Source organism: Betta splendens, chromosome 12 (assembly GCF_900634795.4).
Source record: "Betta splendens chromosome 12, fBetSpl5.4, whole genome shotgun sequence".
Classification (NCBI taxonomy): Eukaryota; Metazoa; Chordata; class Actinopteri; order Anabantiformes; family Osphronemidae; genus Betta; species Betta splendens.
Window position 1 is genome coordinate 11,854,011 of NC_040892.2, and position 22,021 is coordinate 11,876,031.

Sequence of the window (22,021 nt, forward strand, 5' to 3'; positions counted from 1 at the left end):
AGTCATTTTTTCTTCACTCTCACCAGAACAATAGATTTACTTGTTAAACATAGGTGTTGTATGTCATAAGTATGTATCCACATACATCTTATGATGTATGTGGATACATACATCATAAGATGTATGTCTTCAGTCAACTTATGACTGAAGTACTCACTAGTCTGTAGGCAAATTAGTAATACGTGCAAATTTTATGGTTAATGGTTATTGATCATGATCATTTATTGATCATTTCTGTAACAAGCCTATGAATATAGATTACAATGTGTTATGATGATAAAATTTATTTGATGGGCATAACATAGTTATATTTTACTTTCATTCATGTAGACGTTTTATTGCAAATATTAGAGCAGATAGACATTTTTCATCCCTTTAATAGACTACGTTAGTCAACATGAACTATAACATGAGGATATAAACTCCAGCTGCAGCACATGTCCTATGATCGAACCGTCGTCATCCCTCGTTGGCGACCTGGGGGTCAGAGGTTCTCTGCGCTGTGTGGCCTGCTGGTGCAGCAACACGTGGTCTCCGCTGTCACTGAATCGAGCCATAAGCCGCTGATTCCTCTTCCTACTTCTGTCATCATTCCCAACCTGATTGCACTTAATGTGGCTCGTGCACTGAACTTGGATCAGGAGACCTGCAATAAAAACATCAGGTTGAATAAACTACACCTAAACCCTGGATTAGAGGCAGAAAGTGGATCGATGGATGCAGAGAATACCACCAGAACCATCTTCTTCCACCTGAGGAATCCGCCTAAATCTAGGAGAGTGACACTGGTACATCAGTCTGAGGATCATTTACTTCTGGTTGGACCACTGTTCAATTCTGCTGTTTCAATAGTTCCCTCATGAAGTCGACTCTCAGGGCCCTGCTACTCTCTACTTGTGGTCCTACTTTACAGAATGAAGAATGGGACAGACTCATCGTTTGCCAAATGTTCCTTCTTTTTATTCTCTCAATCTGGCAACACAGGAAAAAAAACATACAATAATTTAGACTTCTCATCAATGAGATGGGAGAGAGAGGATTCGCTGCTCTTTGGCACCTTCTATTCTAAACAAACATGCTGCTAACAAAGAATCATTTGCACATTTAAAACTGAAACACATTTAACATATTTTACCCTTTTATCAGCCACATAATCCGCATTATTCTTATTTTATTCAGTACTGGTTCCCATTTATGAAAAGTTGAACAGTACAAGAATGGTGTGTTTTTGATTCTGATTCTGTGATGGATTCAGATTAGATCAACTGATAACGATCCAGGCTGTGATATTTACACACATACACAGGGTTGATATAAAAAGTCTAAATAAGCCTGTTAAAATGGTGGCAGACCAGGGACTACTTCAGGAACCTTTACACCGTTCCACCAAGTCAACGAAAAAACAAACCAATGTCTTAGATGTGGACGTATAAAACACAAAACTAAATTTGTGGTTGAAAACTGTCTTATAACTGAGTCATCTTCAAAATCACAATTAAACCATTTAACAGAAGTCAGTATAAACGCTCCAAAGCAACAAATGAACGTTCAAGGCGTTAGGTGAACCAGGAAACACAGCAAAGACAGCGACCATGGAGTGGAGAAGACATGGTTCAACAGTGACGCCCCCGGAAAAGGATGAGAACCGCCACAGAGACCTGACTGCAAATACTGCTGGTCTGGGGTCTGTGGGTCTGTGCTGAACTCAATGACTGTAATAATCAAGTAATCAAGTGCTGTAATAAAATCAAAGAAGCTTCATCACAGTATCAGTATTACTGTATGTGCCGCCGCATTACTGTACATATATGTTATTCTTTTTATTGAGTTGTACAAGTCATAAAGGACTCATTTACTTCTTTTTTGTTGCAAAAAACGAATTATTGTTGATGTTGAACGTCCAGTGATATTTCACAGGACAAGTCTCACCTTTTGAAAAACTGCTACAGGAACAGTTAAAAACTCAGAGCAGATGTAAAATGGAGATGTTTCAGTTACTGTCTCAATGTTTTCTCAGTAAAAAACTGTTCAATAGTGTAAAAAGCAGACAAGTGTGAAGAACAAGAACGTGGGAAGATTCTCTCCCTTTTTTCTTCTAATACACAACAAACAAGGTTACATCAATATTAAACGTCATAAAGTGCAAGCCCACAACATCGTAACTGTCAATACAAGGGCACAGAAAAGTTATTACTACAACACAAAGAGAAGAAACTGTAGAAATGGCTCATTTTCTCTGACAAATGAAACATGGACAAAACCGTGGTTTTCCTTGCAAAGTTGGAAAAAGAAAACCCTTTAAGAAATCTGGCCTTAGAACAAAGTGGCCATGTTAACATTTAGCTCCTTCTTAATGTTTAACGACATCCCATTTAAAGTAATGCGTCGTGAGCTGGAACCGATGCCAGCTGGCACATTTTATACTGAACCAAACATTGTCTGACTTTATTTACATACAAATTCTAACAATTCAATAAATAGAATATTGTAAGAACACGTAACACAGTGTTCTTGCCTTTGTGCCCAGCCTGACTGAACTCTCATTTAGATCAGGGCCGTTGAGCTCTCAGCACCGTCCCACATATGACACAATGTTTGGAAGGTAACACTGGAACAATTCAAGCCAACACTTAGGGTCAGAATAAACTCTCCCGCTGCTACAAATACCAGAGCACCAAATGTATATTATATATAAATAATTTACAGTAGGTAGTAATAAATTATTTGTGACTGCATCTGAAAAGTTCTTCTTCTTCTTTTTCGAATACTCGGTTATCACAAATTATGAACTTAAGATGCTGTAACAATTAAAAAAATTAATTTATCTGCATATTTGCAGAAGTTATGAGACGCACATGAGACTGGCTACAATGACAGGGAATTGTAAAAGTGACAGTCAGACTGGTTTTTATATGGCACAGTGATATGAGAAAGAACATGATGTGTGACAAGCAGCGTCTCATTCTGCTCAAGAAAAATCTACTCTAAACATTAAATTGCACAAACATTAAATTTGAAGGGATTTGTTTAGCATAAAGCCTCTTCTTCAGGGGACTGTTGAGACTTAAACTGGGGAATTGACGCTAATCAGCTGTCAAACGTCCATGTGTCGATGTTGGACTAACACAGGACATGGACTCACATGTACCCGATGAATTATCTGATTATTCGCAAACAAAGCAAAGCCAGCTGTGACGCCTCTGGCAGGTGAGTCCCTTTGCCCTCCTGGGATGACCTTAGTAGGAGTCCACTGAATCGTCCCAGAAGAGGCTCTGCACATCCAACATGGCTGCCAGTTCCAAGACATGCTTCTGGAGCACACTGCTTTCCACTGTGTCTTGCTTGGGGAGCTCAGGGTAGGACTCTGGAAAGCTCTGAGCCTCCTGCACACAGCAGAACATCAGCGGTCATAACCCATCAAATAGAACAACAGATAAAGCACTGAATACCAGCAACCATTATTTAAGATTCAGCCTGACCATCATAAACGCACAAATAGCTCCCCACCATTATACATTCATTTTACGTATAGACTAAGTTTCTCGGTTTCCTGTCTTCTTGTTCCAGGAGTGTAGAGAGGTGTTCTACATCCTGGGGTACGAATTCCTCCTTCACACATCACAGTAAAAAAAAGCCATATGCTCAGAACAACTACGAGGGCAAGGACTCACTCGAAAAAGCTTGTGTAGCCTCAACGTGGCACAGCAGAACACGAAACGGATCAGCAGGAGCCGAAGAAACTCGTCGCCGAAGAATTGCAGAAAGGCTTGATCTGCGTGGACAGTAATAAAGAAGGGTGTTCAGCAGTTACAACAAATGGTTTTAAACTTTAAAATTACTTTAAATTAATTTCATTCGCAGTAGAAAGGATCCTGTAACCGTACACCCGTCACAAGCTTTCTGGACTGTAGAGGTTCCAACTGAGATCCAGGACTCTTATTCTAGGACTGCATGTTGCATGTGAGACAGATAATACCTATGGTCCGCGATCGAGTTATCATCTGGCCGATGTCACGATAGATTTTGCGTAGAAACTCTTGGGCCCTCTCCCACAGCCCTCGTCGCAGGCTGTTCAGTCCACAGATGGAGGAGAAGGCCAGGAGAGGGCTGTAGAGGAAGAGAGTGAAGAGGCTCCCTCGCTGAGACTGATCTGAAGGAGAGCAGACAAAGGGTGGAAATGCTAAAACTAAAAGAGAGACTGAGAAGTTAAATAGCAGACCTAAAACAAAAAAGCTTGATTTGTTTCCAGTAGAAGCAAATGGACATGAGTGTCACAAGTACACGTGAGGATGCAGTCACAGATTGAAGTACTGTATGTTCTTACCACGTTTTGTGTGGTGAAAACAGAGTAATCATTCGTATCACAAGACAGCGTCCTCTTTGCGAAATACAGAGTCTGTCTTTATTTCTTACTACATTAATACTCTGCCTTCTTCAAACTTCAAATTGAAGAAAGTTCTATGACTTCAGCTCACTTAAACCCACTCACCTTGTACACTTTTGGGATACACTGAAGGTGACAGTAGGCACACCAGAGGCTGGCCAAACAAATTTGTGAATTTCTAATGAAAAGAAAAAGAACAAAAGTTAAGTAAGTAAAAGATAAAACATGTCATATTGTATGCAGACATATATCCTGTCATAAGGTACTCTAACGTTTTGCCCGCTTCGCTGTGTGTGTGTGTGTGTGTGTGTGTGTGTGTGTGTGTGTGTGTGTGTGTGTGTGTGTGTGTGTGCGTGCGTGCACGTGCGTTTGCGGGCCCACACACACACCCCCAATGAGAAGCTGTAGTCAGAGACATAGTAGTTTTAACATTTAGTCTGGGACTGAATTTGTTATGAAACAGTGAAAACATGATGGTAGATGTCTGTTTGTAGAGAATCAGGAAGGCAGCAAAAGGAAAATGCTGAGAGACAGTACCTACCTTGTAGGCTGTGCTGTTGGAAGAATCCACAATGACAAAAAGTGGCTTTCGTGTAAAAGGCAGTAGGTCTCCTGGGTGGAGGCTGAAACATCACCAACAGGTAAACAAATCAGCTGCATTTGAATCCTAAGCTCACAATGAGTCCTGACATGGCTGAAGCTGAATGATCTAGTGCTTTTCTGTCAGGACCCAAAGTGGTCTCGTTCATGTACATGCACACACTGTGAGTTCAGCCCAGGATTGGAACTACCAACCCTTTAATTGGTGGGCGACGTCAATACCCTACATGGCTCCATACAATTACATACATGCTTCTCATGGCTGTGGGCTGATCATCAAAGCTGCCAAGCTTCAAACATTTTCAAGCATTTTTATAAAATATTTGTGTTATTTGTGTCTTATTGAGCAGTAATTTCTCACCAGTGCATTTCTTTCTGAGCCTGATTCCTCTTCTGCACGGTCTCTCCATTTACCACATCTCGATTTGTATTTGTAAGAACACCTCCAAAGTCATACGGTCCTGCACATTCAATGAAAGACTGATCAAGGACAATTTTACTGCAGCATCAGACACGTTGTGCAGTTACTGTACGCGTGCTGCAAATCTCTGGGGTGAATATTTTGATGTGTATAAGATAACCCTGATTGTTACTACTACTGTACCACGTATCAGGTTCAGTCTGAATGTTTCCTGTTACGGTACTGAGCCTCGGTCTTAAAGCTCTATTGTGTTAGATTAGTTCAGTTTTATGATTTATTCGACTTTGGACCTTGTTCATAGTTGCCCTTTACTCTTTTTGCAGGTGCTGTTCAGTGGCACGATGCCATGTGACACACACATGATGAGGTGATTTGGTGTCTGTTGGCACATTCTACACATGTATAATACAATCACTGTCAGAGAGACGGATGCGTGTCACCTTTATAATCTGAATGCCCGGTGGGGAAGACTCCAGTAGCCGACAGGTAGATGAGAAGAACACTATTAGCAGGCAACTCCTAAAAATTAGAACCACAGGAGAAAGAAAAAGATTGGAAAGTGTTCCACATGGTGTGTTTTAAGGACTTAGTCGCAACTGACAATTCCAATAGTAAAATTATTAAACTTTTATAATTTCAAACATTGTTTTGAATCCACTTCCTGTGACGTCATGTAAACATGGATGTATCCATGTTTATTTATTTACCAGCATAGGCTGTGTTGTTAGTCATTTTACTTGTTGTACACCTGTATTAGAAACTACTGTACAGAGTGACTTGGAGTCCAGCAGTGGCTGCGATGAAGGAAGCACTGACCTTAAAAGAGGCCGACATGAAGGTAAAAAGCTGGCTGAAAGTTGGCTTGTACAGCAAATACTTGTGAGGATTTTCTCTTTTGGCTGGTTTCTCGCTGGGTTCCTGAAGCAAAACACTGATATTATTACTATTATTCATTACATTTATTACTATGACAGAAAAGCATTATCAGTCTTTGGGATGTCATGGTGTCTTTACCTGTTTAGAGTCAGTACCTGAGGTTAATAATGCATTGAACTCTCTTTTACAGTATTATTTGACACACACTCAGGTCTTTGCTCCCAACTCGACCAAAGGACGTGTTTTACAGATTTAGTCATGCACCTTTAAACACTTCACTAACACACATGGTTGCTTGATGCTTACCAGTGTTCCCTGTTTAAAGGTCTGAGCGGCCAGGTTCACAGGTTCCCTCTCCAAAGCTTGAAGCATGCGGAACATATCGATGGTTAACTCACTGAACTTCACCTAGAAAAGGAGGAAATCCACAGTCTAAGTTTTTGAGAGATCAGCTTAAACTGTGTTTAGTTCACCCTGTCTTTACTACATTACGTTTTATCTTTATAACGACCAAATGTCAGCTGACAGTTGTATTCAGGTTTCCAGTAGATTTAAGTGTTTTTGCTGGTGAGTTGTTTGAAGTTAATTCAGATTTAGAAGCTTCTTAACTGTTATGCACAATGCTAATCTGGACCAAAACCATCAAGATCCACATTAGTGTAAAAGTCAGCTTGGACAATGGATAAAATGCAACTGGACAAATCATAATTCAATATTGGGTTTCAATACAATCACTGAAGTCTGGACCATTAAGAACATTAAGAATTTCCTTTGTCCGATTTGGCACATTTTTCTCCAGGGTAAACTGATTTGTTGTTAGCAAATCTAAAATCAAAGTTCTGAGTTAATGGCAAGACCTCCATTTTGCACCACTTGTGTTTAGAAGTTTTTTGTAACTTCAGTCACTGAAAACTTCATAGGTTTGCTGTGTAGTGTTATGTATAGAAGAATGGAGCCCAGTGGTCCTCTGTGGAGCCCAGTGCCGATGCAGTCTCTGCTAAACTGGCCTTGCTGTTAGGTAATGAGTGATCCACGAAACAGTTTGTTTGAGTCTTGGTGTCACTAGTGATCCAGGCCTGTCTCTACAGAAGCTGATGCTGTCTGCCAGCGTCCACGCTGCTCCTCTCTGCTCCCAGCAGAACCTTCCAAAGCATGTACAGGTTGTGCAGTAGGAGCAGGGGACCTGACCTGTTGATTCATCACAAGACCTCACCAGGTAACAGGTGACAAAGGTTTGAGCTGAGGGTCACATGCTTAAAATGCCTAGGAATTCTGGGTTTGTATCCTGGCAACTGTTTATATAGATGACTTCAGGTGAAATATTACCTTTTGCTCTCAGCTGAATGTGATGATGTGACTAAATTCCCAGGGAACAATAAAACAATATGATACCAGCTACTAATAGGTCAGTGGTTGAAGGTTGAAGGTTTTCACTCTTTAATATTTCATTTCAGTCATACCAACAGATTATATTATGTACCACAGACGAGGGACCCTTTACATCTACTCAACAAGTTGGTGTAGTGGATCCCATCTTACTCCTGAAAGACGAGGTTTCTATTATACCAGTTGTCATTCACAATATACGCCATCAAAGTGATTATTATAATTAGTGTGTTAAAACCTGGTTGTTACAATTGCCGATGATTAGTGCGTCTGCAAGGACGAGCTGGCCCACCACCATGCCTTGTTCCAGTGGAGGCACACTTCCCTCCTGCAGTCGATTGCCAATGACGACAACAGAGTTGTTGTCATTCAGAATAACTACTGGGTCTGCCTGTGTAACGCAAACACAACGTAAGCCACAGTCTGTTTTTGATCATAAAGGCTAGAGGATTAAACAGTACTGAATCATTGTTACCTCTACAAAAGCTGCCACTTCCTGTAACACCAGATTCCATTCCAGCTGGTCCTCGGTGTTGAATCGTTGTGTGTAATCTTCAATTTCCTCAGACAACTCCTTCAGATAAAAGACAGTCAGGAAGGTTGATGGAAGATATACAAAACACAGGCAAATATAACTGTTTAATCTGTGCTAGATTTGATCTGGATTATGTTTGCAAAGCATTTTACTAAAAAGGACCAAGCGCCGCATATGCTGAAAACAACCAAACGCATGAACATCAATTAACAGCCATTCAAATTCAGATGCAGTTGTGGACAGAGACTTTCTGCTGTTCTCCTAAGACAAAGGGAGCAGGACAGGATGGTTCAGGGACCTTCACAACATGTGGTAGCAGAGTCAGACGCATTCCATCTATTATGGACATAGGGGCAGCACCCTGAGTAGTCTAGGGTCCAAGACACAAGTAGATGATTTGGATAAGTTAATGTGAAGCCACTGGGTTTGCACATTGATTTCTGTCACTTTATGGAAGAATCACATAAGGTTCTAATTTAATTTGTAAAGAAATTCAATGAAATTCAAATCAATGCTGAGGTTTAAAGGGACATTGGACTCAACACAACTATGACTCCTAGTCAGTGGCTACAGAGTTGAAAACAAACCAGGGCTGATTTTTACTTTCCTTTATTAATGATGAGACATTTTATGTTTTTTTCTATACTACTCAACTGTCTCTCAGAGCTAGGTTCTAGTTTTCGGGTCCTCAGTGTTTGGCTGTAGATCTGCAGATAGATCCATGAAAACCTTTAGAAGAGTGATGCAGTCTGTGGTGAGCTGTTTCCCACAGACCTTCATAGAACTTGGTTTATTTCGTTTTTTCAAGCTTTTGTTCATACAAAACGTCTTTTTGCATACCTTCACCAGAACTTTGACGAGATCCATCTTGTTGAGAAGTAAACAGACCACTATGTAACGGGCATAGTACCGGAGCTTCTTTACCACTAATTCTGGCCTGATGCAAATGAGAGAAGAAAAAGATGTAACTAATCAGTTTAAAGGAGTGCTCCATTTCAAAACAACTTAAAGGATAGTTCCAGTTCAGCCTGGCCTGTACAGAACAACATTTTGTCAATGTGTGTTTGTATAAAAATATAAAACAATAAAAGGAACTTAAACATATATTCCCGTGTGTGACACCGTATCAGTCGTTACTATAAGTAATAAAAAGATTCAATCTCAAATGCATCTTATTGCTCTGAAGACAAAATGCAGATTAATCCACTGGTCAAAACAGGTCACTGCGTGTCATGTATTTATGGGATATGGGATGGGAATGATTATGGTATATATGAAACTGTTCCTACAGAAGCATTGACAGAACAGAACATACCTGTCCTCTTTGTTGACCTGAAAGTAGTAGGACCGCTGACGGATGGCTGAGTAGAAGGAAAAGGCCTCGTTCAGGTAACTGGTTTCTGAGGTACGAAGGCTGTTGATTGAGACCAGAACACATGTTAATGACGCTGTGTGGAGCGGTACATGCTGACAAGAAACCCAGAAATAAACCAGCATTCAAAAACAAGAGGTAAAGACTGAAATGCTCACTGAAGAGACTTTCAGGTAGCAAATATCACACGTCTCATACTGTACACACAACAACAAACTACACTTATAGTTAATATAATTATAACTGCTCAAAAGGCTGATCCAGCTGTATAGTAACAACTTCACTTAAACTATTGTATCTATACGTGAGTGAGTGACAGCTGCTCAATGTAGTCTCTCATAAATCATAGTCTGAATAGTTTTTAGCTAAAGTCAGAAGAGGACAACATATTATTAGTTTTCCCCCAGATCTGGTGTCATAGTCTTCTTTACAACACACAGCTATGAAACAGCGCTGGAGACTTTGTCCTTAGGATACAACCTGACTTACTAGTAGTGGTAGTAAAGCTGTCCAATTTTGGAGGCCACCTCCCCAATCTGCCATCTCTTCAGACCGTACCGACTGTCCAGAACTTGCCTGTCAACAAAGCACAAGTTAAATATTCATAATGTTACTGTAGGGACACAGGCAGGTGATGTAAAGCATCACGTATGGTGGTTCATCAAGGACAGGAAACCATGGCAACCTGTGCTGCTGCTGAAACTTCCACAGCTTCGTGTAGACATCAAACGTTCGGCCGAAGTAGGACTGCCACTGCTTGTGTCCATACTGAGGAAGGTCTCTGCAGCCAAAGGTTTAAGATGAGACGAGAGCAGAATGTTACACGTGTTTAATAAACATCTTTAATTAACTGCACTAAATACAATGATAGCCACGTGTTAGAAAATGACAAACAGTGAATGCATTCAGTTCTTTGTAGCACTGACCCTAAGGGACCATTTTAACATGCTGCACACATGAAATGCTCTCAAACATAGTATGTATTAATATTTTGTAATACATTTATGGAGTCAATTCTTTCAGCCCTAAATCAAACAAAGCAAATATTTTTTTACTACCACGTGTGTATTGATGCCTTATCATACGAAATGAACAAACACTTGCCCACAAAAGAGGATACAAACACATTCAACTCTAAAGAACCCAGCAAACTGATATAATCATATTATACAGCACTATAGTCAACAAACCTGTTGAGCTCTTGGTCTTTTGGCAAGAAGAGTCTGAATCTTTTACTTCTTATATGATTATGATTTGAGTCAGTGCTACTGGGACTTAAGGTGACACTAGGGTCAACAGAGCTGTGGCTGTTTGCCAGGTTCACTATGGTGCTGAGAAGAAACTTGTTCTTCTTTATCACTATTAATAATGAATAATAGCGGCCCAAAGTCCTCTTTCGTTTATTATTAAACTGTCCTTCCAGGATGGACAAGATTGGGTGAATTACTTAATTTCTAACTCATTTTGGTGTCAGAGGTGGAATCCCAGAAACAACCGAGACCCAGTCATTGGGACGTCCAGTGGAAAACAGTCTACAACAATCTGTCAGACTAAAAGGGCCGTCCACCAACAAAGAGTTCTACTACCTACATGAAAGGCACTGAAGTCCTAATAGATCAAATTCAGATACAGAGACCTTCAAACACTTTGTCCTAACCCAGGCTTCATCATTTAAGAAGCATCAAAGGTTAAAACAGCGTCAAAAAAAGGTTATAAAAGACGAGACAGGTTGCTCTTTACCTTATCCCCTAAGAGGGTTTAATTTAGAAGGTGCTTGAGGAAGCTTAAAACAGAACTGTGGCTCTCCACTGGCTTCAAACACATGTCCCTGGTTGTACATGGTTACTGCCTGTGATCAAAAAGGTCACAACTGCTTCAAACTAACAACTCCAACAAGCAGCTAGCAAATGAACTGACACAGGTTCTGAATGGAGACACTTGATTAAATTGAAAAGACTGAACTAAAAATAACAATCTGGCAAAATCAAATCATCAAACAAAACCAGATGGAAGTCAACCTGAATATGATGCAACATCAATTCTGAGAAAACGCCTCAGTTTGAAGACTGACCACATTTTATGTCAACCTATGCTCGACACATTACTAAGCATGTGGATGAGGAGGGTGCAAAGTCACAGATCACAACTGCACATGTGATGTTTGTAACACACACACACACACACACACACACACACACACACACACACACACACACACACACACACACACACACACACACACACACACACACACACACACACTGACTGAACATGTGAAGTGCTGGATAGGGAATCGTTAGCATGTGAAAGATGGATGTTGCGCATATTGCAGGCAATTTGAACCTATAGTTCAGGACTCATGACCTCCTGCATTTACAGTAAAGATCAGTTAATAATGAAAGAAGATCTGCTCCACTGGGGACAAATAAAACCATAGTGTATCATGTGTGAATGGGTGAGGCTGGTTACAGACCCTGTCATCAAGACAGCACTAATAAATGTCTCAGGCAGATAAATAAACATTATGGGCATAATGTAAAACCACAGTAAAACCATGAGATAGTTTCTTGTGCACATGAACATGTCATTCCGACAAACATATTTACTGTGGAGCAATGCTGGACCACTTCCACATTTAGACTATTCTTTCTAGAACAGATGCTCTCTGGTTGATAAGAACTCGTGCACCGTGTGTGACTTCAGTCCAACTTGAATCAGTAATTCTGTGATGGAGTCATGTGGTCCAATCAACCCGCACCGTTCCTTAGAGGACAGCAACGTTCATATGCTGGACAGTAGAGCCAGTTACTGTATCTTCATGGTTACTGAATTACTGATTAAGTGTTAGCCGTAAAACTGCTTAGGTAAAATGCAAAAATAGAGATTGTTTGACGTAAACAATCATAATGAGCCTGACGTGGCGCTTGCCCGTGCTGAGCTTTCAAAAGAAGCATTTATTAATATCATATTTGCAGCAACAAAAAAGTGACACTTATTTTTCCCGCTGTCTGTATCGTCCACTCCGGCTCAATATGTCCGGTTCACTAACTCAGCAGGGAAACCCCTGATTCTCCAGATGGCCAGTCAGTGTGACTTCACTCTACAGTCACTGTGAGCAGCACCAAGAGAAACCCATGCCAAGCACTGAGCCCTTTACAGCTCAATGAGCCCTTCATTTATGGTTTGCAGGAATGATGTACACCACATGATAAACCTGAAACCAAATACTTCAATTTCGATTAGCACTGTCGTGAGTGTGAGAAGGAACTGACCTCAGTCCATTGAAGAGCTGCTTGGACTTGTCCAGAAGATAGCAGAAATCTGTGACAGTCTTTCTCTCATTTAATGGAATGTCATCCTCAGTCTCTGCTCCAGTCATGACACTTACTTTTCACACCTGGTTGCAAACAAGGAGAAACACTGTAAATGGAGGTTTTCAGAAACATGCCCTAAGAAATGAAACGAGTTCCACTTTGCACCAGTGGAAGCGTCTTAGGTGTAAATGACAATCTGATGTCGTCCGTTTCTATTTCTAGTGTTGCCACTAGGCAGTTGCACTTTGCTCAACGTGCAGCAGTGGAAATAAGAAATCACAGCGGATGTGTGTCACACCTTTTTTAGGCTGAGCTGGGCTGCCCCAGATTCCATGCCGTAGTCAGGTCACAGTGTTCAGCTAATGCTGTGCCCAATTAAAACGACAGGGGGGTCGTTCCGCCACGAGCATCACGTCTTATTGCACATCTGCATGTGAGTAAAGGACGCTGACGGCACAGCTGGAGGACGCATCGTGCCCGTGTACGCGGCTGAGCGTTGATGCAGATGTGAACACTCATCCAGATGACTAGCTCACCGTCGGCTTCACGTTAACATGCCGAGAAGACGAAGTGGGCCGTTACCTGTAACACAGCGATCCTTGTGATAACACCGACGGTGTCAGTCCGCAGTCATCCCCGACGTGGTCGGATGCAACGTCACGACGAGACCAACATCTGGCCAGTGAGGCGTAGCAAAGCGAGCAGGTGATGCGGACGCTCCACAGGCGTCAGCGCCGACGCTCCGCTATCAATGAACGGCGACGAGCTACGAGTCCGCGACGCGCGACTCTCTTGGCATCTCACCGCGTGTAACGGACGCCGTCTCGGCGTGACGAGCCGTGTCCCACAGCGACGCGCACGTCCGCCCACCACTCAGGCCTCAGGGACGCCACACAGGGAGAACTGTTGACCTGTGACAGACGGGGAGGCAGGACAAAGCAGAGCGGGGAGACAGCCGCGGGCACCGCTCCGCTGCTAGCAGGCTAGCTACTTCCGGGTTAACGCCTTCAACATAAAAGCTTCTTGTTGTTCTTCCTGCTTTACTGGCGACTTAGAATAATATTTTGAGTTGTAAAAACGCTTTATTTGTTTTTAGAAATAGATTATTTATAAATTATATCTTTTTGTACATTTTAAGAAAAGAAAAAAAGCTCCAACAGAACCAGACTTTTGCTTGACTTGGTTCCACACATGACACAATAAAAAACAAGATAAACACTTGCCAAAACTCTTGTGATGGGCCTGGAGTGGCAGACATGGGTCGTTTTCTACAGACAAACCCGTACCTTGGAGGGTGGTGTGTCAGCGCTCCTCCTACCTGGGATGACACAAACAGGCATTATTATTACTGTAAATTTGGTTGTTCACAGACCTATTTTTAACCCAGGCTGGGTGTGTCTTTCTTCCTGGCTCCATTTACCAACTAAATTAGCGAAGGTGTGACCAACCAAGCGCTTTTACTTTTGATTTCACTGAAACCTTTCAGAGTAAATTCTTTCATTTTAACTTAACATTTTAAGGACATTCAGAATTGCAGCTTTTCACTCTAGTGATAAAAGCGTGTGCTTGTGAACAGCATGATGTCGGAGGAGGGACAGAAGAGAACGTCTCAAGCGGCTCGAGGTCAACGCACCGCTGACGGGCATCATGAGGGGACTTGTGACTACTGCGAAGGGACAAAACGGAAAGCCAGCAAATTCTGTCTGCGGTGTCAGATCAGCTACTGTGAGGAGCACCTTAAGGATCACCTTGAAGTCCCTGCGCTGAAGAAACACAGGCTGCTTGACAGTTCTACAAACCCTCAGGAAATGATCTGTTCCCAGCATGGAGAGATAAGGAACATATTCTGTCGCACTGACTGTAAGTGTATCTGTTATCTCTGCTCCATGAATAAACATAAAGGTCATGACACAGTATCAACTAACACCGAGATGATAAAGAGGCAGACAGAGGTCAGTGAATTTGAGGAGAATGTTAAAGAGAACATTCAGGATCTAGAGAAAGCCATAAACCAACTTCAGCAGGAGATCAATCAGATCAAATGTTCAGCTGAGGAAGCAGTACAGGCCAGCGAGGCCATGTGTAATGAGCTTGTCGGACTCATTGAGAAGAAACGTTCTGAGGTCAGAAATCGAATCAGAATCCAGCAGGACGTGGCAGTCAGACGAGCCAAAGAAGTTCAGAATAATCTGGAAAATTACCTTTCACAGATGAAGAGGATGGAAACACAAGTGGAGCAGCTCTCGTATACAAAACATGACATTACATTTCTCCAGAATAGCCACTTATTGCCATGCGTGAGCAGGTCCACAGTCTCTGCTGGTTTCAGTAGCCGCCCTCTGCAGTACTTCAAAGATGTGCAAACAGCAGTGTCAGAGGCCAAAGAAAAAATAAAGCAACTTCTAACGAAGGAATGTGAAAAGAGTTCAAAGAAAGTGACTGCAGTTGATGTTTTACTGCCACAGTATCCAAAGACCAGAGAGGAATTCTCCATATATTCATTTCCTTTCACACTGAATCCAAACACGATGCACAGACAGCTGTTATTATCTGAAGGGAATACAAAAGTAACAAATGTAAAGGACCCAATGCCATTTCGTATTTGTTCTTATAATGAAGGGTTCAGGGACAAGTGCCAGGTTCTGAGTAACGAATGTTTCACTGGACCTTGTTACTGGGAAGTGGAGTGGAGTGGATTAGCAGTTACAGTAGCCGTGTCATACAAGAATATCAGTAGATTAGGAAATGAGGGGTTTGGTAACAACAAAATATCTTGGGCACTGAAGTGTTCAAGTGAAAATTACTACAAATTCAGACACAACTGTCAGGTCGCTGCTGTCTCAGGCCCCCCCTCCTCCAGAATAGGAGTGTTTCTGGATCCGGGTGCAGGGAATCTGTCCTTCTACAGCGTCTCTGACACCATGAATCTCCTCCACAGAGTCCAGACCACGTTCACTGAGCCTCTATATGCTGGGATTTGTGCTGAGTTTAAAGGGGTTAAAGCAAAACTGATTTTGCTCAAGAATACATTGGCTAAAGATTGATTTACTCATATAAGGACTCATTCGGTGATAAAACATGAAGTGACTTTTCTGTAGCTTGTTTTTACGTTTTTGTTTAATTACGGATGTGATTTAACATTGTGGAGACATTTTATAAGCACTGTGCTAAAAAAGTCACAAGTGTGGACAAAAATAGAAGCTGGTTGTGTAATTGGCTCTGCTGTTTGAGCCTGACTGGTTTGATAAAACTGTCATTTTGTGACATCTGGGCAATTTTCAGGCTTTCTAGGCCACATCATCAGATGTCATTGCTTGGGTCACATGCATTTCTCAGTTGTCTTTAGTATATTTTTGTTCCTAGTTTCTGCTTTAGATTGTTTTTAACAGTAATCTCAAGTCTGGTCTGTGCTTTTCTCCTACAACAGGACGGTTGCTTAAAAGAATAACACACATATGGTTCCAGAACTCTAGGCTTGACATTAAGGACCACGGATATGCTCTTAGTTTGACACTTGTTTATATCTTAACGGAATTCCCCATATATACTTATGTCCTCGGGTAAAGATCTATAGATGTAGTAATTGTGTTATAATTTCAGATACCTCAACACTACAATAATTTTATTGCTAAAACACAGGTTAATTGTTGATTAATGCATTAATTGTTATTTGTGTATGTTCTTACTGTCTAGTACTAGATAGTGATGAAACAATTTATCTTGATGACATTTCAACTTTTGCATCACCATCAGAACCTTATCTAAGACGTCAATAGTGATGTGTATTTTATTTTCGTTGTTTACGCATTCTTAATCTAATTCTATATTGATTTAAATGTCAGAATAATTGTTACATGTTTATTTGTGTTATGGTGTAGTGGAACTTTGAGCTTAATAAAAAGTTGAAAGTATAGTTTGGTAGGATATAAATATAGGATTATTTTAAATAGGATAGTTTAATAAAGTAAAGGGCGGTACTTCTTCTTCCAGGTCCAGCCACTGGCTGCACAAATTCTCCGCCTCTTCAGTTCAAGGTATTTAGTGTGTGTAAACCTTTGTCCTAGTTCCTCCTTCTGCATAACTTAACTTTAACTTAACTTTCTCTCTTTTATCCTCAAGACGCATCGATTTTCTCTATCTTCTGTTCTTCTTCTTCTTTTAAATTAAATCCCCAAATGAAACTGTGATTTTGGGTTAATTAGAAAGCCAATTCACGTGACGCCAACTAAACTTTTTCAACAAACGTAAAATTTTCAGTTGTCTTTAGTCAGTGTTTGTTTCTAGTTTTTGCTTTATATTGTTTTCAAGTTGGTCTGTGTGTGCATTTGCTGGACACTTAAGGGTTTTTCGAGTATTCAGGTTGTATTTTCTTTCTAGTTATAATCTAGTTCCTGCTGTGTGCAGTGAGTTTTTGGTACTAGATTCTGTTGTGTGCAGTGAGTTTTTGATACTAGATTCTGTTGTGTGCAGTGAGTTTTTGATACTAGATTCTGTTGTGTGCAGTAGACTGGATGATGAGCACTTTATTAACTTTACGTGTGATTGAGTTCACGCACAGTAAAATGACTGAATATAAATTCAAACAAAGACAATTTGTGTCTTTCTTTGAATTTGCATTAAAATGCAAATTCAAAGCAGCCTAGCAAATAGAACACAGATAAAAACAGGAGGAAATGCACTTAAGCATTCACTTAGGCAGCAACACGGCAGCTCAGATCGCCTATCATAACCGTGCTGTTCCTCTCTGCTTGTGTATGAGGGGCCCTGTGACAGATTGACAACCAGTCCAGGGTAAAAAACTACAGCTGGGACAGGCTCCAGCACCCTGTGTTCCTCTTTCTGCCCTCCTCCTGATCTACAGTATGACTAAAATGAATAATGCTTATATTCAGATTTAGTAATTAGATGTGTGAACAAATTAAACAGTAGTCGATTCTATCAAGAATAATGGTCTGTTAATAAATCCTAATGAAGTTCTGTTTAGTCCTACACCTGTGACACTAATACAGCTCTAAATGTAATAAAATTTGCATCAATAAAGAATGAAAACTGGAAACAGTTGCATTGAAGTGAAAGTCATAGTGTGAGTTTTCTTTTAGTTTCATCCTGACCCAGTAATAAAAAAAGAAACTTCTATTCATGAAGGCTTTAACATGCAGTAAGTGACTGTGCGCACTGTATGCTGAGATTTTTCTGGCACGGAGTTGGCGTGAACCACACTTGTTGAGGATTTTTGGGTGAATCGAATGTTTTTCAAGAATAAATGAGTCACAAATTAATCTTATTTAACCAGTTTTCTTGGTGTTAAACCATGGATAAAACATTTAACTGATTCGGCAATGCAATAGGTGTGACTGGTGTCTGTTATACACTGTTAGTTATCTACTTAACATCAATGAGTGGAACATTGTATTAATCACATGTATTATATATTGTACACATTAATGTGCATGTATTCAGTTTCCTGATGCAGGCCCATTGTACCAACTAAATATTATACTGCTGCTACTTCCCGCTGCTTCCAATATCTCGGTTTTACTACAGCACACTAGAACTAACCCTGTAAAGCATCACGGTATGGCAACAAAAGTTTCATTTTACAACTGGAAGCTACTGCAGCCAAGAGCTTAAGAAATACAATTCAGCTGAACAAGCCAGCACTATACAAATGGCAGTCAGTGCAGCCACTGACCCATCCCTGGTTTTCAAATGAAGAGTAAAGGTCACACAGCATCAGAGATGGAAGAAAAGTGCCCAAACATTCTTTATATTCTTTAACCTTAATATACATTACACAGTATCAACAACAACACTACCATCAGCTCAAAGGCACATTTCTGTCACTTGTCAATTACCTGGTGGCTTTGATTCTGTGTGGTTAGTACAAGGAGGCTCATTTACTTACTGCACAATAAGTTGACAAAGAATTACAGCTGTGTGATAGTTAAACGTGTCATGACATGAAACTAATCAATTCTTTAGATAAGTACTGTTCATTAGCAATGAGAAGAAACAGGTCAAATAATCAGTGACATTAAAGATTTTTTATGTCTGAACCTTTAAGCTTGTCTATTATTACTATTCACCAAGTCTTTTAACAACCAATGGGTTGTGTTGTGTTCTTCTGTGTTTCCGATGTCGTTAAGTGGTTACAAAATCAACGTGCAGCCATATCAACCAGACGCACACACAAAGTGGGCCCTGCCTAATCAACAGGCAGGAGCCCAGAGCGGAGCAGCTGACTGGGTTCCTGACTGCCCTCCGGGTCACAGAGCAGCCAGCTCCTGCAGCAGCTTCTCCTTCTCCTGCTGCAGCTCCACGATGCTGTGCTTGTTCTGCTCCAGCCGGTCCTCCAGCCACTGCAGCAGCGGCCCGCTCACCGCCGACATCTGGCTGCACAGGTTCTTGGTGAACACCGAGCCGTTGTGGATCTTGGTGACGGGGTCCAGGTGGGCCAGGCTGTGGATCTTGCGGTAAGTGTCCTGCTCCTCCTGGCACAGGATGCGCGGAAGCTCCACGGCCGACTCCAGGCACACCTTCCCTATGGCTTCACGCGGCACGACGTGGATGGGGATCTCCACGCGCTCGTACTCGGAGCTTTTCTGCGCCTGCACAGACTGGAAACAGGTGTAGAGCACCCGGCCCGTCTTCGTGTTCTTGTCCTCGATAAAGCAGGAGAAGATGAGTCCTACGAAACACTGGTCCAGCATCTGATACATGGCCTGGGTCCGGACGTCGACGTGAGACGGCCACACGGTGATGTGCGGGTGGGAGTGGTACCAGCCGACCACGCGCATGGGCCTGCCCGTCATGTCCGCCAGCCTCTCCGCCTCCGTGGAGGCTGCTGACAGCTGCTCGGGGGAGATCTCCACCCGGTCCTTCCTCTTGTCCGAGCGGCGGAGGATGATGACGGAGTGGATGTGCACGATTCGCGTGACTTCGACCTCTCCGATACACAAACCCATCACCTCTTCCTTTTCTGTACTTAGCGCGTGATTCATACACACCAGAAAGGCGTCTGACTCCAGGTGAACAGCGCTCACCGCCATTATCTTCGTAAACGAAGCTCTTATTTCCTGGCAGACATGAAAACATAAACAGGAATAACCGGACTCCACTTCCGTTTTGTTGTGCAGCTTAAAAACATTCCGTGTTGGTACAGCAGGTGTGGTGAGTCCACCAAGGTTCCGCTACTGCTTCTTCGTTTTAGTGTTTTTCATTAACAGTATGGCTCATTGTCGCCACCAACTGGACTGGAGGGTAGACCGGGACACATCCCAGTAAAACGTCAACGCATTACATAAAAAACAAACTTTTATATCCTCCCTATCAAGCTGCCTGACTTCAAAAACTGGTAACACATACTACTTCCCCAGACCTCTGCTATGTCAAACCTTACTTTAAAGTTTTGTTTAACAAGTCAAAAACAAATATTCCACAGGCGTCAGCTGTGTCACACATTTAACTACAAAAAAATGGGCCATTGGCCATTGACCCATGAAATCACAATTTTTAATTCCTTGTTTTGTACATAATCAATGAAATTGGTTTCATTCTAAGCTCAACACTCAATTGTAGTTGTAATAATAATAATAATAATAGTAATAATCATAATAATTGTTGTCTGCTGCATATTTCACATATGAATGATCAATGAATACAATCCACATTGGGAATATAGATATTCTGATATATATACATACATACACACACACACACACACACACACACACACACACACACACACACACACACACACACACACACACACACACACACACATTGAAATTTGAAATGATAAATCTGCCACTTTTCATTAGGAATCTTGGGCCAAGATGAAACAAACCTTTGTTTCCTAGTCTCAGCTTCAGTTTAACCAGCAGGTGCCACCATTTGCTTTTATATTATGATGCATTCATTGAAAGGCTAATGTTAACTTTAAATTGGCTCATTGTGGTAAATTCATTATATTGAAATTTTAATATTGTTAATGCATGTAATAGATTCTGTGAAACACAAAACATTTGATACATATTTTGGATAAAGAATCCTCACCACCAGAAATGACCAAACCTTTCCATGCTGACATTCATTAATATGGACGATAAGCATAACTCTGCCTCCCCTGCCTGTCCACCTCTTTTTAATGTTGATTTTAAGCCTTGGTTCATAGAAATCTTAAGGGCATGAACGCTATAAAATGTCTCATTGCATGATATATTAGACTGGATCATGCATTTGAGGGAAAGGTTATAACTATAAAACAATAGATTAGGAGTTATGATGTTTCTGTGCTTTTCTCTTCCATCAACATTTCCAGTATTGCAGCTCTTCCTTTGTTCAGTTCCTTCTCTGCCTCTGGTTTACACAGGCCGCCGTACAGTGCCAGTCTCCATACTTCCTGACTAATTAGACCAGAGGAACATGACATGCTCCACTCCATGTCTCTATGGCAACAGCTTGGGTGGTAAAACTTTGTTGCTAAATGTGGCTTGATATTAGTTCTCGCATGATCACACACACATGCAAACATGTAAGCCTTCATATAGCAGTGACACTTAATGCTACATCGCATTGTTTAGCTCCTTAGCTTCTCCAGAGTCAAAACCAAGTCTTTCCTCCAGAGTGTCTTCATCCTCCTCCTCTAAACCTCCATTAGAGGACTAAGCCATGACAAACGCCTGCAAGTGGCCACAAAAAGATGCATAGATGTGTACGAGTGTTGAGCATTCAATCAAATATATCTTGGCATCTCACATTTTTGCAGCGGTGCGTGGTTTCCATGACGACAGCAATGCAGCCAATAAGAGTTGATTGAAAGGTTAACTGGAGCCTAGTGAGCAGGTAAAGCTTCAAAATCTAAAAGAGCGTTAAAACAGTAGAACCAGTGATGCTGGTGGGGATCTGTGTGGTTGTTCTACTCTGTAAATATGACTCCACCTCTTCAAGCCCAGTAAAACATATATAAAAAGGATCTATTTTGCTACAGAGTTCTCAGTTGGTATGAACCTTTTATTTCTTATCACACTACGCATGTTCTAATGAAGCAGAACCTTATTTATTTAATGCCGTCAGCTACTGAGGTGCAGACAGAAAACCGAGTTTATACATAAAAGCAGAAAAAAATGTAACT

General features: G+C 41.3%; 3 protein-coding genes across 4 annotated transcripts; 1 reads left to right on the top strand and 2 right to left on the bottom strand.

Annotated features, from left to right (window-relative positions):
* Positions 1-1,984: 1,984 nt before the first annotated feature.
* On the bottom strand, positions 1,985-14,136 carry scai (suppressor of cancer cell invasion). Of its 2 annotated transcripts, none has more exons than XM_029168820.3 (17): positions 13,471-14,136; positions 12,847-12,971; positions 10,260-10,355; positions 10,064-10,150; positions 9,518-9,616; positions 9,043-9,139; positions 8,143-8,241; positions 7,960-8,058; positions 6,588-6,689; positions 6,222-6,323; positions 5,846-5,924; positions 5,346-5,445; positions 4,926-5,007; positions 4,490-4,562; positions 3,977-4,150; positions 3,672-3,772; positions 1,985-3,383 (listed from the first exon to the last, which is right to left on the bottom strand). In XM_029168820.3, the coding sequence occupies exons 2-17, from the start codon at positions 12,951-12,953 to the stop codon at positions 3,237-3,239; spliced, it is 1,644 nt and encodes a 547-aa protein (XP_029024653.1). In that variant the 5' UTR covers positions 12,954-12,971; positions 13,471-14,136; the 3' UTR covers positions 1,985-3,236. The 2 variants fall into 2 exon arrangements, with proteins under 2 accessions (XP_029024653.1, XP_029024652.1); XM_029168819.3 differs by having other exon boundaries at positions 7,906-8,058; positions 13,471-14,135.
* A 94-nt stretch (positions 14,137-14,230) lies between these two features.
* LOC129604936 (tripartite motif-containing protein 16-like) lies at positions 14,231-17,957 on the top strand. Its single transcript, XM_055513418.1, has 2 exons — positions 14,231-17,361; positions 17,395-17,957. Exon 1 carries the CDS (start codon positions 14,466-14,468, stop codon positions 15,930-15,932), a length of 1,467 nt encoding a protein of 488 aa, XP_055369393.1. The 5' UTR covers positions 14,231-14,465; the 3' UTR covers positions 15,933-17,361; positions 17,395-17,957.
* A 671-nt stretch (positions 17,958-18,628) lies between these two features.
* Positions 18,629-20,058, bottom strand: brcc3 (BRCA1/BRCA2-containing complex, subunit 3). Its single transcript, XM_029168821.3, has one exon. The coding sequence runs from the start codon at positions 19,935-19,937 to the stop codon at positions 19,155-19,157; it is 783 nt and encodes a 260-aa protein (XP_029024654.1). The 5' UTR covers positions 19,938-20,058; the 3' UTR covers positions 18,629-19,154.
* Positions 20,059-22,021: the final 1,963 nt, after the last annotated feature.